This window comes from Dinoponera quadriceps, unplaced genomic scaffold (genome assembly GCF_001313825.1).
Source record: "Dinoponera quadriceps isolate SergipeBrazil2010 unplaced genomic scaffold, ASM131382v1 scaffold3289, whole genome shotgun sequence".
In the NCBI taxonomy this organism is placed as follows: Eukaryota; Metazoa; Arthropoda; class Insecta; order Hymenoptera; family Formicidae; genus Dinoponera; species Dinoponera quadriceps.
In genome coordinates this window covers 1,018,108-1,044,260 of record NW_014558238.1, presented here as the reverse complement: position 1 = coordinate 1,044,260, position 26,153 = coordinate 1,018,108, and the positions used below count along the sequence as shown (strand labels likewise).

Here is a 26,153-nt window from a genome sequence, read left to right as displayed (position 1 = left end):
AAGTTGATGATAGTTAACTAATTGGAAGTTTAGAGAATATTATTCGGACTCATCAGGTACATGGATTTGCACTTACGCATGTAAACTCCGCGCGTGCCCGAGATATGGCGTTATTTTATATTATATTTATTCCGCGATTTCATTCATTTTCATTCTCTTGCACAGTTTATATCTATAAAAGCCCGTATTGAGCAACGAAGATGTACAAGATGAGCGATGAAATAAATGTTACACAATTTTCCACGATTGATTTCCGATCAAATTGCGAAGACAGCTCACAGCCTGAGAGTTCCTTAACGTCACGCTCGGTTTTTAAACGCGATCGAGTCCGACAGATCCGCCGTTTCCGCGGGACGAAAGTGAACCTAGATGGCGCCTCGCGCACTCGAGCGATCAGCAACAACACTGCACTCGCTGACCGATAGTTGAATCCGTGACGGGACGCGCGGCAAGGCTCGAGATCCTTTGACATTTGGCGCGACACCTCCGAAGTCCGGCGCAAGTCGATTGAACCATCGATCGCATCCCTCCGGGAACCACGGATCACCCAGACACGCGATCGTTTCTCCGACGAGGTGATCGTACGACGAGGAAGACAAGGAGGAGGGTGAATTGCGCGGCGACGACGTGGCGAATGTGATGCAAACCGTGCGGTCGCGTCGTCGGTATTGTGCAACGTGAGGGAGAGCGAAGAGGAAGCACGGAGGAAGGCGGAGAAGGAGAGAGAGAGAGAAGGAACGCGAAGCAACGTGAGACAACGACGCGACAAGTATGGCGGTAATCCCATCAGCTGATAGCGTCCGTCTGTGGGATGACGGGCCGCATTTTGGTTAATCGGGTTAGATCGCCCTCCCCTCACCGCGCGCTCTCTCTCGTCGACGTCGATGACCACAGCTGTGCATATCGCTCGGCGGTTACATTACTACGTACGCACGTACGTACGAGGTCGCATGACGCATAGAGGATGCACTCGTCGCTAACACGCTGGCACAGGATTTTTTCCGAGGTGCATCACGCGTCGCCGACAGACGGACGATAATCGTACGGGAATGTCGCACCACAGGTAGGGTTTCCTCCACCGGAATACTCCGTACTCAAATACTCGTACGCGTATATATGTATTCTTTCTCCCTCTTTTCTTCCTCCTCCTTTCTCTCTCTCTCTCTCTCTATATATATATATATATATTTATCTATCTATCTCTCGGTCTCTCTTTCTCATTCTCCGTCCAAAGTTTCTCGATCTTAGCTGCTAACGGAGAGATAACAAACGGAAGAGTGTCCGCTTAATCGGAGCGGCGTGGAGTCCGGGCGAAGCGATCTGTGATGAGCGACTCCGAACAGCGGCAGCTGCACGTGCCTTACCGAGAGTACCACAGCCAGAACAACACCAGCCCTGCCGCTCTGGTGGAGACCGATGCGCTGGTGGACCTGTCCATCGCGCCCAGCAGCCGCCTGTCGCAGAGCGACCACCAGCAGCAACCAGTCGCGATCGCCACCGATCTCTTGCCGGACGTCGAGTTCATTCCGGGTCTGAGCAACGACCAAACCCTAGCCATAGATTCCTCCGGGATCGACCGGGAGAGCCAGCCTCTCCTCGGTCGCTTGGAACTCGACGTCACGTTCAACAGATTCTCAGGTGCGGTTTTCACCCTCCCCCGCGAAATTAGACTCCGACCGTGTATTTATTCTCTGACTCAGCCCCGATATCTTTCTGAGAATCTTACGCGAGGCGTCTTTTAAATATATCTGTGCTGTCACCAGATGACCCACAGTTCTCGGAGCTGGTGTGGCAAGCGGAATGCGCGATAGACAATGGGGTCTACCCGGAGAGGATATACCAGGGCTCCAGCGGGAGTTACTTTGTAAAGAATCCAGCAGCGGTAAGATCTGTTTACGACCCGGAGCGAATCGAGTGGGAAAGACAAAATTGGCTCCTGTTCTTTACAGCCGCACTGCTGAACCGCCGAGTGCGATAAGTTGAAACGCGACGACGTAATATGTTTTCTCACTTCAACCTATCGCAGCGACGCAGCTGTGAGGAACGGAGCAAGTGAACCGGACGACACCTTTGAGACGTCCTGACAACGAACCTTGCGCTGTTCTAATTCGTCTGATCGTGTGACCTCCTCTCTTTCAGAAAGTGATCGGCGTGTTCAAGCCGAAGGACGAGGAGCCTTACGGCAGGCTGAACCCGAAATGGACCAAATGGATGCACAAGCTCTGCTGTCCCTGCTGCTTCGGCAGGAGCTGCCTGATCCCGAATCAGGGCTACCTGAGCGAAGCGGGCGCCAGCTTGGTTGATCGCAAGCTGGGCCTCGGCATCGTGCCGAACACCCGAGTGGTGAAGCTCGTCAGCGAGGTGTTCAATTATCCGCGCTTGGACCGTCAGAAGGCACGGATGAAGCAGGCGATCATGGACCAGTTCCCCACGGTGGGCTCACACTTCAATCGCATCGGGCTGCCGCCGAAGGTCGGCTCCTTCCAGGTCTTCGTCGACGGCTACAAGGACGCCGATTATTGGCTCAGGAGGTGGGAGAACGAATCTCTGCCGGCGCGTCTCAGTCGGGACTTCCAGTTGCAGTTCGAGCGGCTTGTCATCCTCGACTACATCATCAGGAACACGGACAGAGGTAAACAAGCTGGACCGCTTAGATCGTGTCCCGGTCTCGCTAGACAGACCCCGGTCGCTGTGCACGGTGTTTCGTGCCGCAGGTAACGACAACTGGTTGATCAAGTACGACACCAGCGTCGGCAAGAACGGGAGCGAGCAGGGCGAGGTGAAGATCGCCGCGATCGACAACGGCTTGGCCTTCCCCTTCAAGCACCCGGACTCTTGGCGGGCGTATCCCTACCACTGGGCCTGGTTGACACAGGCGAAGCAGCCGTTCAGCGAGGTCACGAGGGAGCTGGTTCTGCCGCAACTCTCGGATCAGAACTTCGTGCAAGATCTATGCGACGACCTGTACCAATTGTTCAAAGTACGTCGTACTTTGTCGTTGTTGTAGTAGCCCTTTAACTCGGGTAACCGGCGGTGTAACTCACGTGGACGGTGAGATAATCAGCCAGGTCACACGTTGGCCTCCGGGCTTCAAAACCGGAGTTAAAGGGTTCACCCAGACGGTCTCGTCTCCGGTTTGTTATCCGCGTCACGACATGTACGGTTTGCGTGTTATCTTTGTAGCAAGATAAGGGTTTCGACCGGCACCACTTCGACAGGCAGATGAGCGTGATGCGCGGGCAGATTTTGAACCTGCAGCAAGCCTTGAAAGACGCCAAGAGCCCTGTGCAATTGGTGCAAATGCCGGCTGTAATTGTGGAAAAGTATGTACTTGTTTGTTTGCATCCCTGAGTTGACGCCACTCGGACTCCGCGTTCCCTCCGGCGCTCACGTGCTCTGTCATTTTGTTCTTCCTTCGGCGTATAATGAACGATAAGAATAGAATGACGCTCACGCAGCACGTGAGCGTCCGAAGAGAACGCAGCTTCTGTGACTTTGTCACGCTGTGCTTGCTTTGAAAACCTGCGAGAAATTCGCTGCACGTATGTGTATACATTTAATAATTTCACAACGCAACTTTTATTTCACACCTATCGTTAACTTATTATGCTCTGTATTATTTTTATGTTTGTAGTTTTATTTTTTTTATTTTTTGTGTCTTTTAAGTTCACAATTTTTTCGCATATAATATTTAAAGGGCAGAAACCTGGGCGCTCGCGTGCTGTCATTTTGTCTTTCCTCTTTTATTCTAATCTCTTTTATTTCCAGTTAAGTCACATTTCTCATATTCAAAATGATTGTATCTGGTACCGTTGTACGATTTTCCCGATTCAACGTTTGCGCTCCGTTGACCGGGAAAATTTGGGAAATCGGTGTGTCGATGGATTCTTTTAATCCTGGTCTCTGTCGGCAGTGGTTAAGCGGGGATGGTTCATGGTGCGTTATTTTGCTCGCAGGGCCAAAGGGAACGGCGCTCCGAGGTTGTTCTCGTTCTCCGACACGTTTACCCAGCGCTTCCAGAACAAGAGTCCGTTCTTCTCCTGGTGTTGAGGACGCGTGTTCGCATCTTCTACGGGTGTCGACGAGCAATCGAATCAGTGAATCGGTGTCAGTGTGTCGAGTTACACAGAGAAACGATCCTGCGCGCCGCGAATAATATTGTCACTTATTTTTCTAAGTTTATCCTACATTTCTACCTCTCTTTCGTAAGTTTCATTTCCACCACCGCCGCGGCCGCGGATCGACCGGGCCGGTTGTCCTTTTTAGGCTGTCCTATATTTATAAATAATCTCTCTCAGTTTGATTGGGATATAAGAAATATTCGTATAATTATATTGTATACAGTAAATATATATATAACGTTAATACGGATTCTTTTAATGCGTTCAGCTGTGCATGAAATGTGGGAGAAAAAAGAAGAGAGAGAGAGAGAGAGAGAGAAACGCGCGTGCGCTGTAAGATTCGCGACGCACGATATCACGAACGAAATGCCAGCTCTGTAGTTCGGAACGCGTCTCTCTCTCTCTCTCTCTCTCTCGTGTTTTCCACCCGCACACACAGGTCACACGCATACACACCGTAGCTCGTGCCAATCGGTAATTATAAAATGCATAGATTGTTACTTAGAAAACGACTGTCGCGCGTCGCTCCACCACGCTTAGACGTCGAGTAACAAATATGAACAGACAGATGCTTCGTCATGCGAGTATTTTCCTTCTGCTACGCGTAAGATGATGTTGGCTGTTTCAGTTAGTTGGCTCCGAAGTGTCGATCGTTAAGTATACTCGAACTACGCAACGCGTGAAACTTTTTCAAGTTTGTAAACTGTGATCTTGTGGTGTATGTGTGCGCCATGTGTGGCGCGTGGTATACGTATCGATGACGACAGAGAGAGAAAGAGAGAGAGAGAGAGTTCCGCGTAGACGTTAATAATGACGCTAAATCGTTAAGTACAAATGAGACCGCTATACTAATGAAGTGTGTAGAGACGAGATCGAGTTTCTAGCGCAATTTTTATGAAAATTATATATTTTCGCCTGTCTCTTCTCTCTTGTAACGATAACAACACACCGTTCTCTCCGTCGAACGAGAGAAATATAGAATCCTGTGATCTCGTATTCTCGTACTTACCTCGACACACACACACACACACACACACACACACATGTATATAAATATAATTTTCCGACGACAATGCCGCGCGAAGTTAGTCCAGTATGTTGATACGTTGGAGACGTGTTTTATCGCTTCCGAGATGTCACGAGACCCCGACACCGAGACGCGCTGTTTCGTTCACTTGAAATGTTTTGATATTCGTTATTGACGATTACGATTTATGCGGGAGGTGTTAGTACAATTCATTCGATTAACGAATCGCATGACAACGACGACGACGAGGTGGGGAATTCAAAGCCGCGAAGATGGAGGTAGTCGAGTCTTGTTCTTCGAAGAGAAAAGCCTTACCGGCCACGACGTCGATTACGTGTCCGTGCAATAGAAAAGTAATTTCTGCACAAACCGATCTCGACTGTTCTCCCTCGACAGTCCTTACGTAGCGCTTACGATGCAACAACCGACGTAACACACCGGTTGTTGCAGAATGCCAATTACTGTTTCATTACTCGATTAAACGTTTGCAATTGTGCAAAATCACCCGCTTCCTCAGTTGTGTAATCCGTACTTGATTATAACATAGAATATTTATATTGTAATACATATTATAATTCCGTATTGTAATTCGGTGCATGTTTGTAATACACATTCATATTCGCGCGCGCACACATACACACACACACACACATATAGTACGCCAAGAGATACGTGCAGCCGCCACGTGTGAAATCTTTCGCGCCGGAGCGACTGTACAAGATCCCGTCGAAGGAACTCGAGACCGGCACGACGTATCACTTGTCTTACCTAAATGTGGACCCGGCGGCAGCGCGTCACGCGCGACCGCAACCGATTCGGCCGACTCGTACTCTCGATAAGGGCACCGGCCGATTTTTCGATGACACGACCACCAAACTGTCGTACCAGCCCGTGTGGCAGTTCGTCAAAAGGGAACCGATCATGCCGAAACGTAGGTAAGGGAAACAGTTCTACGAACACGGTCGTCATGCGCGCTCCCGCCAATTCGAGAGAGAGAGAGAGAGAGAGAGGGGGGAGAGTCAATAATGAATGATCTCAAGGGAGATTTTTTTTCCGCTGGCAGGCGGCAACGTCGAAAATACGCTTCCAGTATCGGTAGACACGCTGATAAGGGTGACGAGGATGCTCGAGCTAACGCGCAAATTACTTTACACGCGTCACAGACCGATGGCCGGTCTAGGCAGGATGGAGGACGTCACGACGATCCGCCGCGATTACGTGGCGAAGCACGTGAAGAGGCCGGCAGCGATCGTACCCTTTGGTAACATCCGCACGAGCTCGGCTCCGTTGGAGAACAGGACGATAACGAAGATGGCCTATCCTTCGCCGGGACCTACGGAGCCCACGGCCAGTTTCAAACCGAGGCTGAGGTATTGCCCGCCGAGCCAGCCTCTTCCCGACGAGACCACGCAGAAGCTGAGCTATCAGCCCTTCGTTCTCGGCGAGAGGGAGTCGTACCCTTGGGCGATGAAGCCGACGTACAAGTACGTATCAATGTTGCCGTCCGGTGTTACTTTTCACAAGAGGGAAAGGGTTAATAAGCACTCATCATGTGTCCCCGTCGAGTAAACATATAAAAAGAACGTATTGTAAATACAGAAAAGAGTGTTCTGTTAAAACTGTTACTTGGGCTCTCGAAGGATCGATAATTGATTACCGGATGACCGCCGAATGTCGATGTGTACTCAATCTCCGAGTGTTCCAGGCGACCGATCGACGCGATGTGTGACCAGACCACTTATTCGGAGAGCTACGTCGAAAACGACGTGATATGTGCGACGAGGCCGATCTTGCCAATCGCAGCTTGCAGGGTACTCCCCTGCGGCGCGGAATTCGCAGACAAAACCGTCTACAAGGAGAGCTACCTGCCGGGCGAGATGGAGCGCGTGGAGCCGATCCTCCCCGTCGGCAGTATTTCCATACCCGACGTGAAGATGCTCTCCGACACGACCACCAAGGTGGTGTAACAACCAACTCTTCTCCCTGCCGACGAACACGCTCTCTTTCTCTTTTTTCTCTCTCTCTCTCTCGTCCCGTTCGCGCGTCACTCGTCGTAATGACGAACGTCGTTACTTATGCGAATCGGCCCGCAGCTGAGTTACCCACGAGTCTGGGTCGAGAAGCGACGGCCGATCCTGCCCCGTCGCAGGCCCGCCCTGGGAGCCGGCGCGACGATGCAGTCCGAGACGACGACGGGCAGCGAATACGTGGCGAAAACGGCGCCCCGGCTGGGCCCCATCGTCCCCAGTGGCAATATCCGTATGGCCGACGTGCCGTTGCAAGGCGACACGACCACCGCGTTGTCTTACGCGGAACCCAGCGCGATCGAGCCCGCCCGCAGTTGCAAACCCATCAGGCTGTATCGCAGGTGAGGAGGGGAGCGAGATGCACGCACGTACGGAGGCGTGAACTAGCGCAAAGTCTAAGTGACAAGGTCCGAGGCGACGACAACGTCGTCCGAGACCGCCGCCTCTCAGACGCCCCTTACGTTCGCCTCCTCCAAGCGCGTCTTCGAGATCGATAGTTTCGAAAAGACCAAATTCTTATCTCAATTTTACCGCGGATTTTCCGGCTTCTTTCCCCAGTGGTAGGAAATGCGTTTGGAAAAATTCGTATTCGAGATTATCCATTCTTGATTTAGGACTAATTCTTCTTTCCGTGCGCGCCACATTTCTTTCTTTCCGTAAAGACAATTGCGTGCACTTCACTGAAGTAACATAAAGTTAATATGTTATATATTAAACGATGGAATATTATCTTCAAAGAATTACAACCGAATACGTTGTTAACGGATATTACTTTTATTATTATTTATATTATAATTATATATTATATACTGTATTTTGTATGTTACATATTTACTCGCAATATAATGATTTCTTTTTACGGAAAGAGATAAGTGTTGTCGGGACAAGCGCAATGTCGCGTACATTATAATTCGAATGAAAAGCTCGAATCTAAGGCCCGTATCAACAGTTGTTACTTGTATCGATCTCGCGCAATGCGTCTTCATCCAGGCCGGACGTGAAACTCGAGGCTGAGACGATAAATAAGTTATCCTATCCAACGTGGACGCCGCAGTCCAAGGAGGTGATTCCGTGGGCACAAAAGGCCAAGTATCAGCCTCCTTCGCAACCGATGGTCGGCGATACAATCTATCACGCGAGTTATCCGGCGCCGGGTCACTACGTCGAGGAGGAGGAGGACGAGGTGTGCGCCTGCCCAGATGACGTGTGCGCTTGCCCAGATGACGTTTCAACTATTCCGGCCAAAGCGGGGCTTTAAAGCCATTAAAGCCATTAAAGTGAGCAACTGAGCTTTCGGACCGGACGCTGGCAGTAGTCGAGAATCAGTAACGATTGTTGATTGATGAACTATGTATTTGTCACTTGAACCCACGAAGGCGGCCGAGATCCCGTTTACCCGAAACGAGAAATTTATTGACATATAATAAAATAAAACGAGATATTTATTTATATACAATAAAGTGATATAAGTGATCTCAGTAGCAAACGGATCTTCCTTCAAATTCTTCGCGAGATGCATCGGTCACAGGAAAGGTCGCTATACTTTCCTCTAATGAGTTTTGCAACGCAACTCATACTCTCAGCTGGGAATCGCTGAAGAACAAATTCCTTCTACCGGACACGGGATGCGTTGCGAAACTTAAAAAAAAAAAAAAAAAACTGTTACGACCTTTTTTGACTGACCATTAAATTATTTAACATTCAAGCTTCCAGAAAAATAATAATATATACTACTGGAAATAATGTTGAAAAAAGAAAATCGGATCATATTTGAGTGAGTTCAATGTGATTGGTTCAGTGAGATGTGAGTGAGTTCATATCCGATTGATTTAGAATCAATTTTATTGCGCGTAAACATGCGTGTTATGTTACACTTATTATACTACACTTAACGATTACAGGTAGAATAGACCGATAAGAGTAAGAGCATATCTTACGGGCCGTAAAATCATCCTTGGTAATAAAATAAACTCTAATCTTTGATAAAAAGATCAATAGCTAATACTAGCTCGTATCTCGCCAAGACGTGTGACTTGGCGTCTCGTTTTACATGTTACCTTACAATGATATAAATATATAAGAGGAGAGACAACGCTATGTGCACTCCTACTCGCGACGAAATCCAGTGTACATTTAACGGTGTTTTACATATGTATACAATCGATAGATTTTTCTTTTTCTCCTCTTAATAATACATACATAAGACACAGAGACAGGGGAGGGAATGGAGCACCGTAATAAGTATATAACTAAACTTTACAATGTATGTGTGTACGTGTCGTGCGCACGCGTTAACCAAGCCCACAACAAATGTTTTTTTTTTTTTGCGCGCGTTTCCTTTCTCTTGCTCCGTTAAAAATAATAAAAAAAAAAGAAGAAACAATCACTAAGGTGATAATACGTAACCTATACGATTATAAGTAAACCTTTATACATAAATGAATCACCTCTTAGTAAAGCTATACATATGTACTCATGCATACATATACACTCTCGAAATATACCAGCTAAGTTATCACGAGACAAAGATTAAAATTAAAAAGAAAAGAAAAAAGGAAGGAAAGAAGAAAAGAGAAAGAGAGAGAGAGAGTAGTAGTAGTAGTAGTAGTTAAAACGTATATACCTAATCTCATCGTCGAAATATTCCCAGAAATCCTCGAAGAATTTAAGACCAAAGTCTAAGAATTGTAAGGCACGTACTTTTAGATCGTCACAATCGGTATGCGGCTACACACGATGCACATGTGTGTGTGTAACTCGTGCACACTTCATCCTCTTTGATTCCCTTATCTTTAGTATAACTCAAGTCGAACAAATGATATTTTAACAGACTTCCTCCTCCTTTTTACACTTACATTCCTTCTCGATATCTGAAGAGGAAAAAAAAAAAGAAACACTCAATGGCAATTTGACTAGGCGGCACGGTACGGTCGCACGTATGAAGATGATTGTCCATTTTCTACGTCGCATTGTACTCTCATAATCTCTCCTCCGATAAAATCTCTACCTTACACATCGTTGTATGTTAATTCTTAAACGTATATATCTCTCTCGAAAATTCATACAACTAACAGCACCTCCCGTCACTTTTTGTCTACTATCTCTAAAGATGTGAGAAAACTGACGTGTAATTATAAAATCGTACGTATATAGTGCGCACGCTAATCGGCAAAATAGCCTTAACACGGTGCAGATAAATCGTAAGAATTTTCTAACTGCACAATTGATTCTTATATTATTTAACGATCATTCAGAGAGAAGAAAAGAACGATATGTATCGCGGCGTCAGCGATCTGTCACTGTAATTACTTTAATATCTACCAACAAGTATAGTTGAGAAAATATTGATAATCTAATTACACTGCGCGTTAAAGCTACTCTGCTGGTTGACGTACGTGGAAAAAAAAGGAGAAAGAAAAAAAAAAGAAACAACATGATTTATAGTAGATTCGTTAAAATTCTCTCTAAAACGACCTAAACTGATTAACAAAAATAACATTATACTATGTTCATAATATAATTCTACATAAATGTCGTTATTAGTCGTAGTGTTACTTTTAAACATGCAATATACAAATCTATTATCATTATACATATGTTTTTTAAGCGTTTCGTATATCATAAATGATGAGCTACGAGCTATGAGCCTTTGTACTAAGTGTTCATCATATCTTACAAAGAATCTGGACTAAAGCCGACATTACACGGGTCTGTAACGTCAGTTTCAGTTTACTAAAACTGATATCAAACGGGAACTCGAAACAAAAACGAAGAATCTATCAAGTCCGATTAACTTCAACAAACTCGTGAGTTGCAGTAATAATCATTAAAAAATTAGAGGGGGGGGGGCGACTTTTGGTCGCTCGTTAAATAAACAAAATAGTACAAACAGTTTGCGAAACACGGAGAAATTTAGACAGGTTTGGCGTCACCGTGTCTTCCTCACTTTAAAGCTACGTAACAAGATTTAGAAGATTTTCCACAATTCTCAATAATTATACAAAATTCAAATCAACCAAATTCATCTTTAATCACACCGCCGTGTGAGTCAACATCATCGATAAGTGTCTCGTTTGACTCGTAACACTCAGACAGCCCAAGTAACTTTTTTTTCCTTTTTCTATACTACATTATTTCTCCTCGTATCTCATCTCATCACATATATCTTCATCTCTGTTCACATTATTATTTCGTTCCTTCCGATACAAATATTTCCAACGTTACAGAGACTTAGCTCGATTCAGTTTCCCTCGCTGCTCGAGAACTCGACGAGAGGGAGAAAAAACCTCCGACACATTGTCCCTTTTTTACATACTCTATAAAACGTAATACCCGTACCATATTTTATAAGATACAATATACCATGCTTCGTGTAACATACAATATACCATATTTTATAAGATATAATATCTGCGATGTGTGGAATTAAGCATTACGGCGCTCCAGGTCTCTCTTTGCGTCGTTTCCTTCCTCAGGAAAGAGCAGTCAGAAAAGCGCAGGATCGTCGCCAAAATCCCAGATTGCAACGACGCCAGATCGGTCGGAAGAACGCTGCGCTCTGAACGCTGAGAGACGCTCCACCACACACACATACACACACACAGACACACGTTGACCCCGACGAAGTCGCCAGTAAACAGACTCGTCGGAATTTTCGCGACGGTGGCTAATAGACACGCGACTGACACAAACGTATAACACAATGACGCCTCCAAACGAATTGCACATTCTTGCATTGAGTTGGACGACGACGACCGTCTCCGTCATTCGCGCACGGAGATGCGTTTCACAGGCGATCTCAAAAATACAATGCGCTCTCTCCCTCTCTCTTTCTCTCTCCCTCTCATGTAAGGCTCGCATACAAATCTTAACAGACACATTTGAAACGCCTCTCTTAGGTAAGTAATCGTGCGCGCCGTGTCGCCGGGAACGGCCGACGGCGCGTGTGTCCCTCCCCCGTTAAACATAACAATCAACGGATCGCGTCCGGTAGCGTCCTTATTTTCAGCATGTGCACCGGATGAACCGTCAGAGATCGAAAAAGGGTCGGAGGTCGCCGATGATCATCGATTGGCTTACGACGACGACGGCAACGACAACGTACACTTGAACGTACCTATTATTGTGGTTTGTTATACGACTGCATGAACTCGGAGAAGCTGAAGTTGTTTAAGTGGTCCAAGTTGAGATTTTCATCAATTGATGTCAGCTCGTTCTGGCCCATCAGCTCCACATAGTCCATGTCCGAGCTTGGCCGTCCGACACCCGACTGGCCGAGACCAGGAGCGTAGCTACCACAAACCAAAACACAACCCCAATCACTGGCAATGCTTTTGGTGTCAAATTAAGTCTGCGATCGCAGTCGCTTAAAACGCTCTACACTTTTTTCTTTCTCTCGTTTTTTGCGGGCGAACCGGGGCGTAATACCTCTTTAGTTGTTCGTTACTTTTCTTTTTCTTTTCTTTTGAGAGGTCTGAACGCGTCTGAAAACGTGTTTCGTCTCTTTCTCGAAAGTGTGCGAGTGACCGATTCTTTTTTTTTTTTTTATTAGCCGGAATAGCCGGTACAACACGGCAAAAGGTACAAGACAACCACAAGAGTCCGCCAACTCTGTAGATCGGTCACTTGTCGTCCTCCGCGAACTTTGGAAAACCGGAGACCGGAAGAAGTTTCGCGAGGAGGTTTTACTTTTTATTTATTTATTATTATCTTTTCTCTTAATTTCTCTCTCTAATTTTCGCACTCGTTTGGACGACGATCTCGCGCGTATCGCAAAAGCGGGAATCACACGGGCGATACACGTAGCAACGAATTCGCGAGAGTGATAACGTGATTATAAGAACGTTTCTTTCTTTTATTTCTTTATTCAATTGCCAGCTGCGTTGGTAGAGTGATTGGAGCTGCGTTTTGCAGGGTAGTATTGAAACTTTCACGTTGTGGTTGTACCGGCTTATCTCAGGCCTTTGCTTCTCACTACTGTCTCTCTACATTCAAGCGATAATCATATAATAACCCTTTCTCTCTCACACGTAGGCACATAAAACTACACATTATCCTGTTGTTGCACGCAAGTATTCTCGACACGCAAATGTTTACGCTTATATACCATATACATACATACATATATACACACACATATATATATATATATATATATATATATATATATATACACATAATGCTACGTAATGCTAAATACGCAAAAGTTCATAATACAAAAGCTATATTATCGAAGCCATGGATAAGCCGTTGCGCTAGAAAAGTGAACGGTAAAAAACTTGGCAGTGTCGAAAGATCGATTACATGTTAATTTTTTTTCTCATCTCCCTTTCTTTTTTCGTTCTTTTTTTTTTCGTCTCATGATCCTCAGTGGTCCACAATTGAGATACAAAGCGCGAATCCATGGGCTACTAGCGCCTCGTTCGACGGCAGAGGCGCAATCTCGTCGTCGGCCGTAGACCACTTCTTGTCGCGCGTTTGCGAATTTATGAATCCAGGCTCCCTTCGTCACACTTAGAAGTTAGTTTCAAAAGCGTAAAGAAAAAGAAAAAAAGAAAAAAAGGGGATCTCAGTCTCGATATGAGCAACCGCACAATCATGTGACGACGCAAGATGTGCGCCGTCACGATGACGCGGCACGCATTTACTTATGAAGGCACTTTTGTGTATTAATTGACTCCGTTCCGATCACCCGAAAGTACTACCGTGACACGAAATTATCGATAATAACACGACTTTACACACTTGATAACAAGATAAATCTGGTATCGGTGTTGGAAAGTTATCGATAAACGATTAACGTGGCTATAGTCGCGGGCGAAAATCTTGCGGCAACAAATGCGTGTCGTGAGAGATACACAATTGAAACGAGAACGAATTTAATATTCATCGAGTCGTAAGAATGTATTGAAAACTATCATCTCTTTATTCCCCACTACAAATTCCGTTATTCCTTACAAAGTGACTGCATTAACGATGTCACATTTACAAGCATACTTAATGAATAAGATGAGGAAGCGCGGATTTATGGATCAGCAAACGCGACGGGAGACGCTCCGCGAGCCGGACCGATTGCGCTTCTGTTCGATACTAAGTTTACGAATCACTAATAAATTATACTGCGAATATTGGACGAAGATACCGCGGGGCAATAAATATACTTGATGAGGAGAAACGATAGAAACGATCGAGACACACTAACGAGAGAGACACACACACAATCACCGAGACACTTCGTGTGTGCGAATGGCGTTAATACATATCGCGTAAATATGTGTGTAAACGTACATATTCTTTTCGCATAAACAAAACCATCGTACACAAGTGTTGCATATTCGTGAAGAATATGCCACGTCATTCAGAATGAATATTCCGCCCGGTATCGTCCAATAATACAGTTACTACGAAACGAATTGTATATTTCGTCTTAATATAATATACATTACATTTTACATAACGTTTCTTTCTGTTGTAACTCTTACTAAGTACAATTATAAAATTATAAATGTTCCGTAAAAATGCTTACGGACTTAGAAAGATTTCTGTCAAAAGACGAGTACCTAAAAAAAAATAATAAAAAAAAAAAGGAAAGAAGAAGAAAAATACTGACAATATAATCCAACAACAGGATTCAGAAAGATAGGCAATATGTGAGCTTCTAGGAATGTCTGTCGTTTCAGTGGCCTCCCAAGTCCACGATTACAGGCCTTAACGTAGGCTCACACATTATTGTCTCCGACACTTTCATTTCTCTGCTTCACAGATGTTGATAGCTGAGTCCAAATTACGGCAAAAAACAATGAATAATCATCTTCTCTGTTTCCATCACCAAGTATGAATTACATATATTTCTCGATTCACGATGCGTAACTTGTATTTACACAGTGCATTCGCGTGTAATATTTAATTGTAAAGAAGGCCACGAATTTGGATTATCACCTCGATGGTTCACAAAGCATACGCGATATGTGTCTGATACCGATTACCACAGGGTGTCCCATAGACGAGGAGGCGATTTCTCGTGATAAGAAATGGAAAGTAATTCCTTCGACATCGGTCGTTGTGTTTCTCTGATAATAAAGGACGTGTTATATCTTCGAATTTTATATTATTCACGAATTTCGTTCATTACGAGATCTTATAGCTACGGTACTTTATAATAAACAAATAACCCATGTTTCGACGTTTCGCTCATTAGGTGACCCTCCTCGGTGATATACAAAATAAATCATTAAAATCACTAGTCTCCACCCGGACACACCTTATCTTAAAACATTGTCGACGCAGCTCGGGGGGATCTTCCCCTTCTTTTTCGATAGATCGTTGATTCATCGATCAATCTGGATTCCAACGATAGTTAAGAAAAAAAAAAAAACATGAGGCTCGTTAGTCAACCTAGATTGCACTTTTTATCTGTATTGCACTTTTTACTCAGAGAGTGAAACAAGTGTATAATCTAATGTTGAAAAGAAGCAAAGCTCCAATTCGGCAGCACCACAGTTCAGCCAAAACAAACCGGCCTTTATCACCAACGATTATTTTCATCTTCAGATTTTACTACGTCGATTGCGACGCGTAATCATCATGCGATCGACAATGTGGTCAATTATTGACTTTGCGTATCGTCGAGAAGAATGATGTCCACCTAATAATCGGAATATCGAAACGTGCGATATGTTCTCGTTCCTCGAACACATAAAACTCGAGCACCAACTGCACTCGGGACCCTTCTTACTAGCCCTTTCCTCCCCTCAAAGGGGCCATCACTCGTTTGTGCATTGTTTACTGAACATCCCGCGTAATTTGAGATTCGTTTCCCCGAGTGGAACAACGAAACACCGAACCTTCCGCGAGGACCTTCGCGCATCTCCAACGTCAAACGTCCCCGTCCGTAGTTTCCGAGTTTCTCAGTTAGCAAAAACATCATCATCATCACGATTGCCTTCGACAAGGTGACATATTACATCCATGCAACTGACCTGGAGGCTGTAGACGGTGTGTCTCGCGTAACAGACGGATCGGGACTGTGCGGTTGAAACACAGTCGACGCCGGCGTGGCCGGGTAGCTTCCGCCTGGGCCACCTTGACCGTTACCGCCGACTCCCACCACGGAGGAATGGGACGGTGTCTGATTGCCGAGACCGGGAGCGCTCCAACCTGGCACGTGCGTCACCAAGAGCGGCTTGACGTAGCCATTTGTCGACGTGGCTTGGTTGTCTGCAGAAATCCAACGATTATTGCGAATCCGAATCGCCGCTATCGGGATTCTTTTTATCAAGACAAACAGCAACGAATCGCTCTACTTCGCTGAACGATTCGATTAAATGCTGATAAATCTGCACGTACCGTTAAACGGTGTGTAGTACTTGGAGAAAGCCTGATCTTTGGTGAAATCCGGAAAGAGGTACAGCAGGTATTGCAAGTCGTTCACGCGGTCCGCCAGACATCGTATGGCGAAGTCCTTGCTCGTGAAAGGTTGCAGCATGAAGACTTCGGTTTGATCTGAAAGCAGGTCGAGAGAGACACACATGAGAGACTACGAGAAAATGACTCTCTCTCTCTCGTGAATTACCTTCCGCGCACCCGTGAACACACGAATATCTTTTGCGCAAGTTCTTTCACTCGGATATTCTTTTTTCTCTTTTGCGCCTCGATACTTTACCTGCGACCCATGCGATAGTGATACCGCCGAGCTCCGAGTCGGAGAATCGCATGAGAAACGTCCCGGGCGTGCAGTTCGCCAACATCTCCTCTGCCTGCTTCTTTCTGACGAAACCAAGGATGACACCGTCCGACCATGGGCCGCGTAGGTGCTCCCTGGTCAGCTTCATCACTGCGTAGAACCACTCCCAAAAGGTGAAGTTCCTCTCGGGCAACGGCTCCTTGCAGAATTGCGCCCAGGATAATAGCATGTTGGAGTAGTCCTGTCCGTTCGAGTTGCTGCCGCGGAAGGCTTTCTCCGCGAGGAATCGCTGATTCTCCTCCGTCAACGAACGGCCGGTCGCCGAGTGAAATTTCACGTTCAGAGCCTCGGCTACCTGCGGCCACGGTACCTTGTCCGGCACGGCGAATGGCACTCGGCCAGGCTCGGCGAACGCGTTGTCCCAAGTGACGGTAGCCCAAGCGTGGGGTTCTTGGTTACCGTGAACGATCACGACTACGGGCAGACTCAAAGTCCACACTTGGAATACCAGTTCACCGCCGCCTACGCTGAACTGCGACTGGAACAACAGTGAGAACTTCTCGTCCATCACGGACTCCGTGCCCTTCTTCTCCGCCCGTTTGATCTTTTTCAGCTGCATGTTGCGGAAGCTCACCGAGAGTTGTCTGGTTGTCTATAAACAGCGTGTCACGTCAGCACAGCAGTTGCGCAGAGTTTACCAAAAGTATGAAAACCCCTTAATATTTAAGAAAAAAAAAAAAAATGTTTCGTACAAAAGTTACAGTACTGTAACTTTCAAGCTGTGAAACTCGACAAGTAGTTAATGAAATAAATATTTTTATTTATAGTGTTTTGAAAAGCTCTCGAGATAAGCTGCACGAATATGCATGAAAAAATCGGGATTCTCATTAAAAAATTTCAAGCTGATCTTCACGTGATCTTGACGACGCTATTTAAAGGTATTGGTACTGCTATAAAGCAGTTATAAAACGCGTCACTTAAAACCCTACAACTTTTGTAGACAACATTTCCCCCTCGAAAATGCGCGGTATTCGAAATACTAAGGGGTTTCCACACTTTTGGCGAACCTTGTATATCGCAAGCGGGACTCGCGCTAATCTCATTCGCATTTTACGTTGTCAATGGAAATCGACCTTGAAAAATTCTCTCGCAAACCTGGTGGTATTCCATCGTGCCGGTGTTGTTCAAAATCTCGCCGCTGTTGTCATTCTTCATCTTGTCGCTCTTCAACAAAGCGTTCGCTTGCGTCTCGCTCACTATGTATACTCGGACTTGCGGCGGTGACATGTGCACGTTCAGCTTGCCGCCGACCAGGAGGCGGACCGTGCTCGTGAAACGAGTATTGGTCTTCATCACTTGCGGAGGCTGTTTCTCTATGATAAAGGTACTCGTGACCAGGGAACTGAGCAACTGCGTGATTTGCGAATTCAGCGCCGGGAACGGGTCCTGCATCGCCGTCGTGTTGAACATCAATTTTTGCTTCATAAGCTCCGCCTCTTTAATCTGCTGTCGCGTCAGCCAGATTATCTCGGCGAGGCCCTCGCACCACTCTTGAATGGAGTCCAAATTATTGACGAATTGTATGCCGTTTCCCGACAGTTGCTGATCCCTTTTCCATCTGAACACGAAATGTGAAGTGAGGTGAATTCAAGTAGTTGGAAAATCTCCTTTCTTTACTCAAACTGACGAGGCTCCGCAATGGACCGAAGCGTTTTTGCAAAGTGCGAGATTAATGAATCGTCATGTTCTAAGAACAGTGGTTTGGCTCTCATAGGCCAGGTATTAACATTTCCCTTTTCGTCGTGAAAAAATGTTCTCTCCGAACGACATCTCTCTTCTTCTCGAGCACTACTCGTGTCATCTGCGAGAAACAGATCGATCCTCTTACCTGATAAGTTCGTCGTCGAGGATTCTCGACTGCAGGCTGCCCAGTTTGCTGATGATCTCCTTCAGTTTGTCGGCCAGCAGCAGACGCGTTTGCATCAAGCCAGCCAACTTGTGATTCAGGATCTGCTCCTGCTGCTCTCTTTGTCTGGATCGGAAGAAGAGTCTCATTAATATGCAACGTATACGTACACATATATAGTAAGAAACAATCGCACAGTTCGCAAGTCGCACTGTCCTCACCTCCTGATCTTCTTATCGACGTCGAAATTCTGCTGATTCTGCGGCTGCGTGACGAGATGCTGCATTTGCGCGTTCAGCTTGGTGCACTCATGATAACTCAGGGCGAAGCTCTCCTGCTCGTGCTCCATCTTCCGTATGTCGTCCGCGCAATCGACCGCCTTCTGGCGCAGCGCGGTGAGCTGCTGAATTATGTCCACAGGCATGATCAATCGGTTGCTGGGTATATTCGGTAAAGGTGTGCCTAGACTTCCCTCGACCTGCTGCACGTATTTCATCTCTAACGCCAAGCAATGCTTGATGATTTTGAACAAGGCCGCTGGATTCTGCAGGTATTTGTGCTGCAATCAAAGAGCGACGGACATGCAGACTGAGGAATATCGTCACACTGACAGGTCCGATCGGTTAATCATCATCGCAGTGCACGACGCGAGATGCACTTACGCGAAACGACTTGGCAGCTTCCGTCAACTTTATCCTCGTTATGAAGAAGTCGTCCGAGGTGAAAGTCGCCGCTTTTGTCTCCAATTCGTGTATCATAGACTCGACAAAATTGGTCACGTATTGCTCGTGCTGCGGATTATCTGGATCTATGTCCGGCCTGAAGTGTCAAGTGTCACGAATAATTATGCCTGCGGATACGCCGCACACCAGGAGTCACATATATGCCTTAACATTACAACTGGGTTACTTGTGCGACTTTTTCAACTTACACATCGTACGCGAGGTTCGAAAAATTTACAAGATACTATTAAGATGCGATTTACCAGGGGGCTCCTGGTAAATTGCACTTACAATCGGTCTACGTTTGAGGGGATCTGTCCCAGAGCGTTGAATAAATTATGCCTTTATAAGAATGACAAAATAAGTGTTACGACAAGTGTCAAGGCATATACCTTGATATTGATAACTAGGGTCAATTGTGGAACGTTTCAACTGTATACAATGTAGAATTGAAAATCGTAGGAAACCCTAGTAAGTGAGTATTAAGGCTTATATGACGCCTGTAGCCTGTGCCTGCGCAATTTTAATATTAAATTCGAATAAGCTAGAAAAAGCTTATGTGGTATACTCGCCACATTTTCTCTTCTATCCACGATGACAAGAAGTGTCTCACTTCAATCGGGAAATGATCGCCATACATAGCATGCACTTGTTTTAATGCCTCGTTTGGCAACTGCTGGGACTTTGCCCACAGCGACATTTTTTACGATACTTTTACTTCCTGTCCAGAAAAAAAAAACAGAAAATTTACTTATATTTACCAGACACTCTATGGCTGTTCCGTATGTTAAGCTAAGGAGAATTATTCAAATTCCTCTTAATGGTGATAAGCATAATTACATCATCGACACATGAATGTATGGATGAAGCCTTTTACAAGGGAAAGCTGAGACTTAAGCGGTAAGAAGAGAATATATGGGAATTTCTGGCAGGGAGAGGAAAAAAGAGAAAGATTGCAAGAGGTAGAGGGTGCAAGTTAAAAGGACAGATCTTCAGAATCATACAAAGAAAGTATGTATTGCCAAATAGCGGTAAGAGTCGAACTGGATAACTCAATTCCAAATCTTAAAAGTCAAGAAATAAGACAACGTCCCGAAAAAAAAAAATGAGTCTCAAAATCCGAATAATCTTCCGAAGCATAACTTATCCGATACCAACTGTAACTTTAACTGTAATATCGAAATCAGTGTAACAAGATGAAGTAGTTTTCCCACACGTCGGGCAAATTTGTAAATAATGAGAGAAATTTGTTCGCGTCTCATTAAGTTCGAGCCGAGGCTTCGAACGAAGTTTGGAGCGCAGTCCTTGGCGCGACGGCATAAAATCGCCTCTGTATCCCTATCAAGGTTGAAATATCGATTTCCGTCTTCGCTCGCAAAATGCGAATCGCGCGCACAAAATTTCACACGCACATGGGAGAAGAAACGGAAGTTCGAGTCTCTCTTTCTCTCTCGCCCTTATAACAACTACGAATAAACCCGCCCGCGGAATCTCCAACACGGGCCATAATCTCCGAGTATTTACATACTTAGCGCATTTTTCCGAGCGCACGATCTCGCGAAACGCGGCGTATCGCCGACGATAAGCCGCGCGGCGCAAAGTGCGGCGCCGACGAGAACGAGCGAGCAAGCGAGCGCACGCACGAGATAAATTCGCCGGAGTGTGTTGCGCGACATGTACCTGCCGCCGCGAGATGCACTTGAAAGGGAGAGGGGAGAGGGGTGTGAGAGTGAGTGAGTGAGTGAGTGAGAGAAAGAGAGAACATAAAAAGCATGAGAGCCGGACGGGCAAACTCGAAGACTCGCTGCTTCACGACCAGCGCAAATTCGCCCGGCCGCCCGACAGACTAACAGAGAGAGAGAGAGAGAGAGAGACGAACAGGCGGCACGAGCGTAAAAGATCGCTGCTCGGCTAACGTGCGTTGCGCGCGATGTAACGCGTAAATAGATAAGACCGCGGGAGGGAAGGAGAGCCGAGGGGATGGGAGGAAGGTAGGAGGGGGGGAAGGAGGGGAGGACACGACGACCGTGCGAATAAATGCGCGTTGTCTCAGGCGGAATCCGCTCCTCACCTGCTGTTGCTGATGTCGGCCCGCTGCTGTTACCGCTGCTGTTGTCTGCTGTCGCCGCACGGCACCGATCGAGGCGGCCTACGTCCGCGAGATGTACGACGCAACACGGCGACACGATCACCGTCGCCGCTCCTCCACCCCTTCTCCGATCCGATGACGCTTCCTTGCGCCTCTTCTCACCGTCACCGTCGTCGTCGGTACCAACAACGGCCTTCGTGGGGATCGCTGACGCGCGCTCTCCTCGCCGCCGACTAAACATGCAGTAATCGCACCAGCGCTCCTCGCATCAATAATATCGGCCCTGTGTCTCTCTCTCTCACGGCTGGCTGGCTGGTCCGCCTCTCTCGTCCTCCCCCAATCCGCTTTCTCGCCCGCTACTGAGCCGACGGACGGACGACGAGTAGCCCGGGCGACGACGTAGTGACGCGGCGCGGGCGAGGAATTCCGGGAATTTGATACCGTAAATGGCGCGCGTGGGGGGGGGCCGACCGGATGATGGTGGACAATCACGTGAGCGTGGCGCGCATGCGCAGTGCGCCGCGTGGGATCGCGCCCGCTGTGATTTATCGATAAACCGCGCACCACCGGCGCTCCACTCGCCGCCGCCATCTTCCGCGCCTTTCGCGCGAAAATTGAAAACGCTCGTGCGCGCGCGCACTGAGTCGCGTCCGCGCACTCTGATCGTCGCCGTCTCAAAACGCACGGAAAACAAATCCAGCCGGTTATCGAAAATGAACACAACGCTTTCCCCTTTCGGTGAGTTTCGCAGCGCGTTAGAATTAACGGGAAATAAATTCTTCGTCGGGCACGAGATGCGTTCCGAAACTTGGTAAAATGAATGTCGCAATCTTCTTGATCGACTGTTTATACGTATACATAGCCAGATTAAAACTTGCAACTTTCTTTTTCCTCGTCCAGACTCGCCACGCATCCGGTGTCCAATTGAAAAATTTGTTTGTCAACAGTTCTTAGAAGATACATCTTCGTATCGGACGTACGAAATATGCGTTGTGACATTTACCGAAAAAAAGTGTTGCCACTTTTAATCTACCGACCGTGTGTGTGTACAGGCGGTGTGAAACAGAAGATATCAATCATGTAGCTTTTAATTGTAACGAGTATACACGGTGACGTTAGGGTAGAATCAATCTCTGAATTAGGATCAAGTTTTGACGCAAGCCGAGCATTCTGTGGTCGACGTAAGGAAAGTAACGTAATATAATATCTTTTATATTTGACATAGTGCTCCGTCGGTTTCCCTATGCATACATTTGCCCCGAATTTCTGAGAGAGAAGTACAGAAAGCAGGCCATTGGCAAGCAAAAAGTAGAAACTTATTAATTTATGCATGATATAACTTTTCACAAGACAATTTGTGGAGTCTCTTGTACAAATATATATTATTTATTTGAAGTTTGTAAAATAACATTTCTTTCAACTCTCAATTACAACTTCTGATAGCATTGTATACATACACACGTAGAAATAGAAAAAAAAAATATATATATATATATATATATTCTCTTATAAAAAAAATATATATATATACTTTGTACATGTCATAAGGTACAACATTGTAAAATATAAATATATATGCAATGAACATGTGATGTCTATTATATATAACTATCTAATAGTATATAATTCTCAGCGAACACTAAATTACAGTTACATAACTGTTAATTATAATTTCCTACTCAACAATGTAACTGTTGTATAACGCCTGTCACATAATAATTACATTGTTCAGTAGGAAATTATAACCAAGTTATGTAACTGCAACTCGGTGTTCGCTGGATTGTAATTTCTACAAACATACCGCTACAATCTCAAACTTGATGCGTAAAATATCCGTGTAAAAAGGTCAGTATAAAAAAGGCGCCAACGAATATCAGAAATGTAAGAATACTGACTGCGGAGTAGACAAATGTTCCTCAAGAACTGGCAAAGCAGATCGGGGCGGATCGTCTGATCGTGTCTGATCCGAATCACAGAACGCGCATGCCGTGCAAGATGAGCGGCGGTAGCATAAGGAACAGAGCCCCGATCATGTACGTCGAAGCACTTCCGATGCACCAAAACGCTGAAATACAGAACAGACGTGCTCGAGGAGGACGAAGACGAGATTCACAAAGTGAAAAGGAATATCAAATGTCGTTTCTCAATACCTGAAGACGCGACGACAGGTCCGCAGGCGCGCGCCAACGCACCGAGGGAGCGAAATGTGCCGGTGATCACGCCCTTCTGGTTCTCAGGCCCGATTCGTGTCACCAGTGTCATCATACAGGTCACCACCATGGCGGTGGCTGCGAAACAGATGGAGAAACGATAAGGACGGAGAAAAACGGCATGTTCCTCCATATAATGCACTAACGTACACTGGGATGAAAATTTAACGAATACGTCTGCTGGTTTTCACATGACAATGAATAAATAAATCAACATAATGCTCACAAACGGCGAAAAGAAAAATCCCAACGCACAAGACCAGTATACCGCTGGCAACACCGATACATATAAATGCGGGAATTACTAGCCACAATCCCTAGAATAACAGAAAATATCAAATGAAAAAATTGAGACACCGACACGGCCGGAACGGATGGAATTAGGTTGCCTCACCAACTCGCTGACAGCTTTCATTCTGTGCGGCGGGATGTGTCGCACCCAGCCGCCCTGCAAGATCGCCATTATCAGCCCGATCGCGAGGAACATCCAACCCTGCTGCATGCTCGTAAACCCGTACGTGTGATGAGTCAGAAACGTCAGAGTGAATTCCAAGCCGCTGTAGGCGAACAGGTATATAAAATACGCGCGGCCCAGTGTCTTTAGATCTTGCCGATCTGAAAGAAGAATTCACACGTCGCTGTGGAACCTCTCATTTTCATGTTCTAATTATGTGATTCAAGTTGAAGCGGAAACCGGGGTGTACCTTGTCGGCTCAAGCCGGAGACTCCGTTAAATTGGAAAAGATCTGTGGGATTAATGTAAGAGATCGCCCCGGACAATCCCTTTGCCAGGGTGGTCGCCCTGTTCTTCAGCGGTAAACTCTCCTTCAGGTAGTAAGAAACGAACAATGAGTCACTTAAAGCTAGGAAAAGTGCGAACATGGCCGGTATCACGTACCACGTGCCATCCCTATTACCGCTCGAGATCCACGCGAAGAACGCTCCTATCATCGGTCCCACGACGAAACCTACGGAGAAGGCTATCCCCACAAGCGCCTGCAGAGAAACGTAATAGAATTGTAAGTGCGAGCGGATTTTTTCCCCTTAATTAAACACAACTACTGATTCATCCGTTCCCTCACCATTGCCTTTCCTCTTGTTTCAGCGGAAGTAACGTCGCTGATGATAGCCATTGATAAGCTGATATTTCCTTTGCTGATGCCGCCCACGAATCTAGCCAGTACGAATATGCCGAAATTTGCAGAAAAAGCCCAGAGTAGATACGAGAGTGAGACACCTGTCAAACACAGCAGCATCAAAGGTTTCCTCCCGTATATGTCGGACAGTGCTCCTATGATGGGCGATCCGAGGAACTGCAGGAAGGAATACATGGAGCCGAGGAAACCTGCGAATCAAGATGATGTCATTCACTTCCATGCCTACTTTGTAGCAAATTCTACTTGAAGAATCTCACGAATGAATATATATATGTGTACCTCCATAAAGGACCGTGCTGACTTTGTCCGGAGCGTCGAAGAACACCTGTATATCCTTTACATGCTTGAAAATAGCCGAGTACAGTCCCTGTCCGTTCTCGATCTCCTTGTAATGGTCCAAAAGAGCCGGAAGAAGCGGCAGTATCATGGTGAATGCCAGGAGATCCAGCAGCAGGGATACGAACACCACTCGCACCGTGTTATCTCTGCTTTCATTCATGCTTCACGACGCGGAATGCGACACTCAGTATTCCCTCGATATCGCCCACGTAAATCCCTTCATTCCCACGCGAAGGAGGACAATTATCCGCCGGATGACGAATCGTCAGGCGAATCGAGAGACTCGAGAGATTGCGGTTTCCGGAAGCGGTGATAGAGTAGTGGGAGCGTAATTCGCAAAAATAACGAGCACCCTCGCGACCACATTAATTGCAACTCTTGTCGAGCTGCATAACGACGAGCCGAACGCTGCTATTCCTTATCATCGTCATGGACAGATGTGTTTTTCGCGCGCAGCTTCCTCCCTCCGTGGCACACGACGAAAGAGTTCCCCGAACTTCCGACATCGCGACGGTGGGTCATCTCGTAGAGCGCGTCGCCCAAAAGTGAAAGCCCCCGCCGACCTATTAGCCGACATTCCGCCGCATCCCGCTGCCAAGCACCGCGTCTATGACCCGATCATACGCAGCGGTCAGCGGCGACCGCCCCGCCTAATCTGTCGATGAAATTACCAAATGGGAATAAATTGGCGGTCGATAAGGTAGGAATCGCCGTATATCGGTAACCCCACTACTCGCAGCGCCACCTCGCCGCGTATCGGCACAGCGCGGATCCCTTCGTGCGAAAATACGCAATATGCCGGATACGGCGAGACGAACGCGTTCGTCCTCGAGCGTCCCGCGGAAGCCAGCTGGAAATTGCGGACGGATCGGC

General features: G+C 46.4%; 3 protein-coding genes and 1 long non-coding RNA gene across 7 annotated transcripts; 2 read left to right on the top strand and 2 right to left on the bottom strand.

The window, feature by feature from the left end:
• The first annotated feature begins 252 nt into the window (after positions 1–252).
• LOC106749708 lies at positions 253–8,505 on the top strand. The gene is made up of 11 exons (XM_014629410.1): positions 253–1,063; positions 1,235–1,638; positions 1,764–1,882; positions 2,140–2,632; positions 2,715–2,980; positions 3,184–3,323; positions 5,817–6,083; positions 6,312–6,632; positions 6,854–7,106; positions 7,242–7,516; positions 8,166–8,505. Exons 2-11 carry the CDS (start codon positions 1,326–1,328, stop codon positions 8,431–8,433), a joined length of 2,715 nt encoding a protein of 904 aa, XP_014484896.1. The 5' UTR covers positions 253–1,063; positions 1,235–1,325; the 3' UTR covers positions 8,434–8,505.
• A 94-nt stretch (positions 8,506–8,599) lies between these two features.
• Positions 8,600–23,003, bottom strand: LOC106749703 (signal transducer and activator of transcription 5B). Of its 4 annotated transcripts, none has more exons than XM_014629403.1 (10): positions 21,557–23,003; positions 20,058–20,206; positions 19,426–19,582; positions 18,985–19,322; positions 18,746–18,889; positions 18,013–18,475; positions 16,837–17,509; positions 16,521–16,676; positions 16,154–16,391; positions 8,600–8,813 (listed from the first exon to the last, which is right to left on the bottom strand). In XM_014629403.1, the coding sequence occupies exons 2-10, from the start codon at positions 20,183–20,185 to the stop codon at positions 8,747–8,749; spliced, it is 2,364 nt and encodes a 787-aa protein (XP_014484889.1). In that variant the 5' UTR covers positions 20,186–20,206; positions 21,557–23,003; the 3' UTR covers positions 8,600–8,746. The 4 variants fall into 4 exon arrangements, with proteins under 4 accessions (XP_014484889.1, XP_014484890.1, XP_014484888.1 ...); XM_014629401.1 differs by lacking the exon at positions 8,600–8,813 and adding an exon at positions 12,295–12,466; XM_014629404.1 differs by lacking the exons at positions 8,600–8,813; positions 20,058–20,206 and adding an exon at positions 9,000–12,466 and having other exon boundaries at positions 21,557–23,002.
• Positions 20,220–22,318, top strand: LOC106749709. Its single transcript, XR_001374876.1, has 2 exons — positions 20,220–21,476; positions 21,539–22,318. It is a non-coding gene; the product is annotated as an uncharacterized LOC106749709 (long non-coding RNA).
• A 127-nt stretch (positions 23,004–23,130) lies between the features above and the next one.
• Positions 23,131–25,906, bottom strand: LOC106749706 (major facilitator superfamily domain-containing protein 10). Its single transcript, XM_014629408.1, has 7 exons — positions 25,221–25,906; positions 24,867–25,129; positions 24,489–24,780; positions 24,179–24,399; positions 24,011–24,101; positions 23,725–23,862; positions 23,131–23,639 (listed from the first exon to the last, which is right to left on the bottom strand). Exons 1-7 carry the CDS (start codon positions 25,438–25,440, stop codon positions 23,545–23,547), a joined length of 1,320 nt encoding a protein of 439 aa, XP_014484894.1. The 5' UTR covers positions 25,441–25,906; the 3' UTR covers positions 23,131–23,544.
• Between the last annotated feature and the right edge of the window lie 247 nt (positions 25,907–26,153).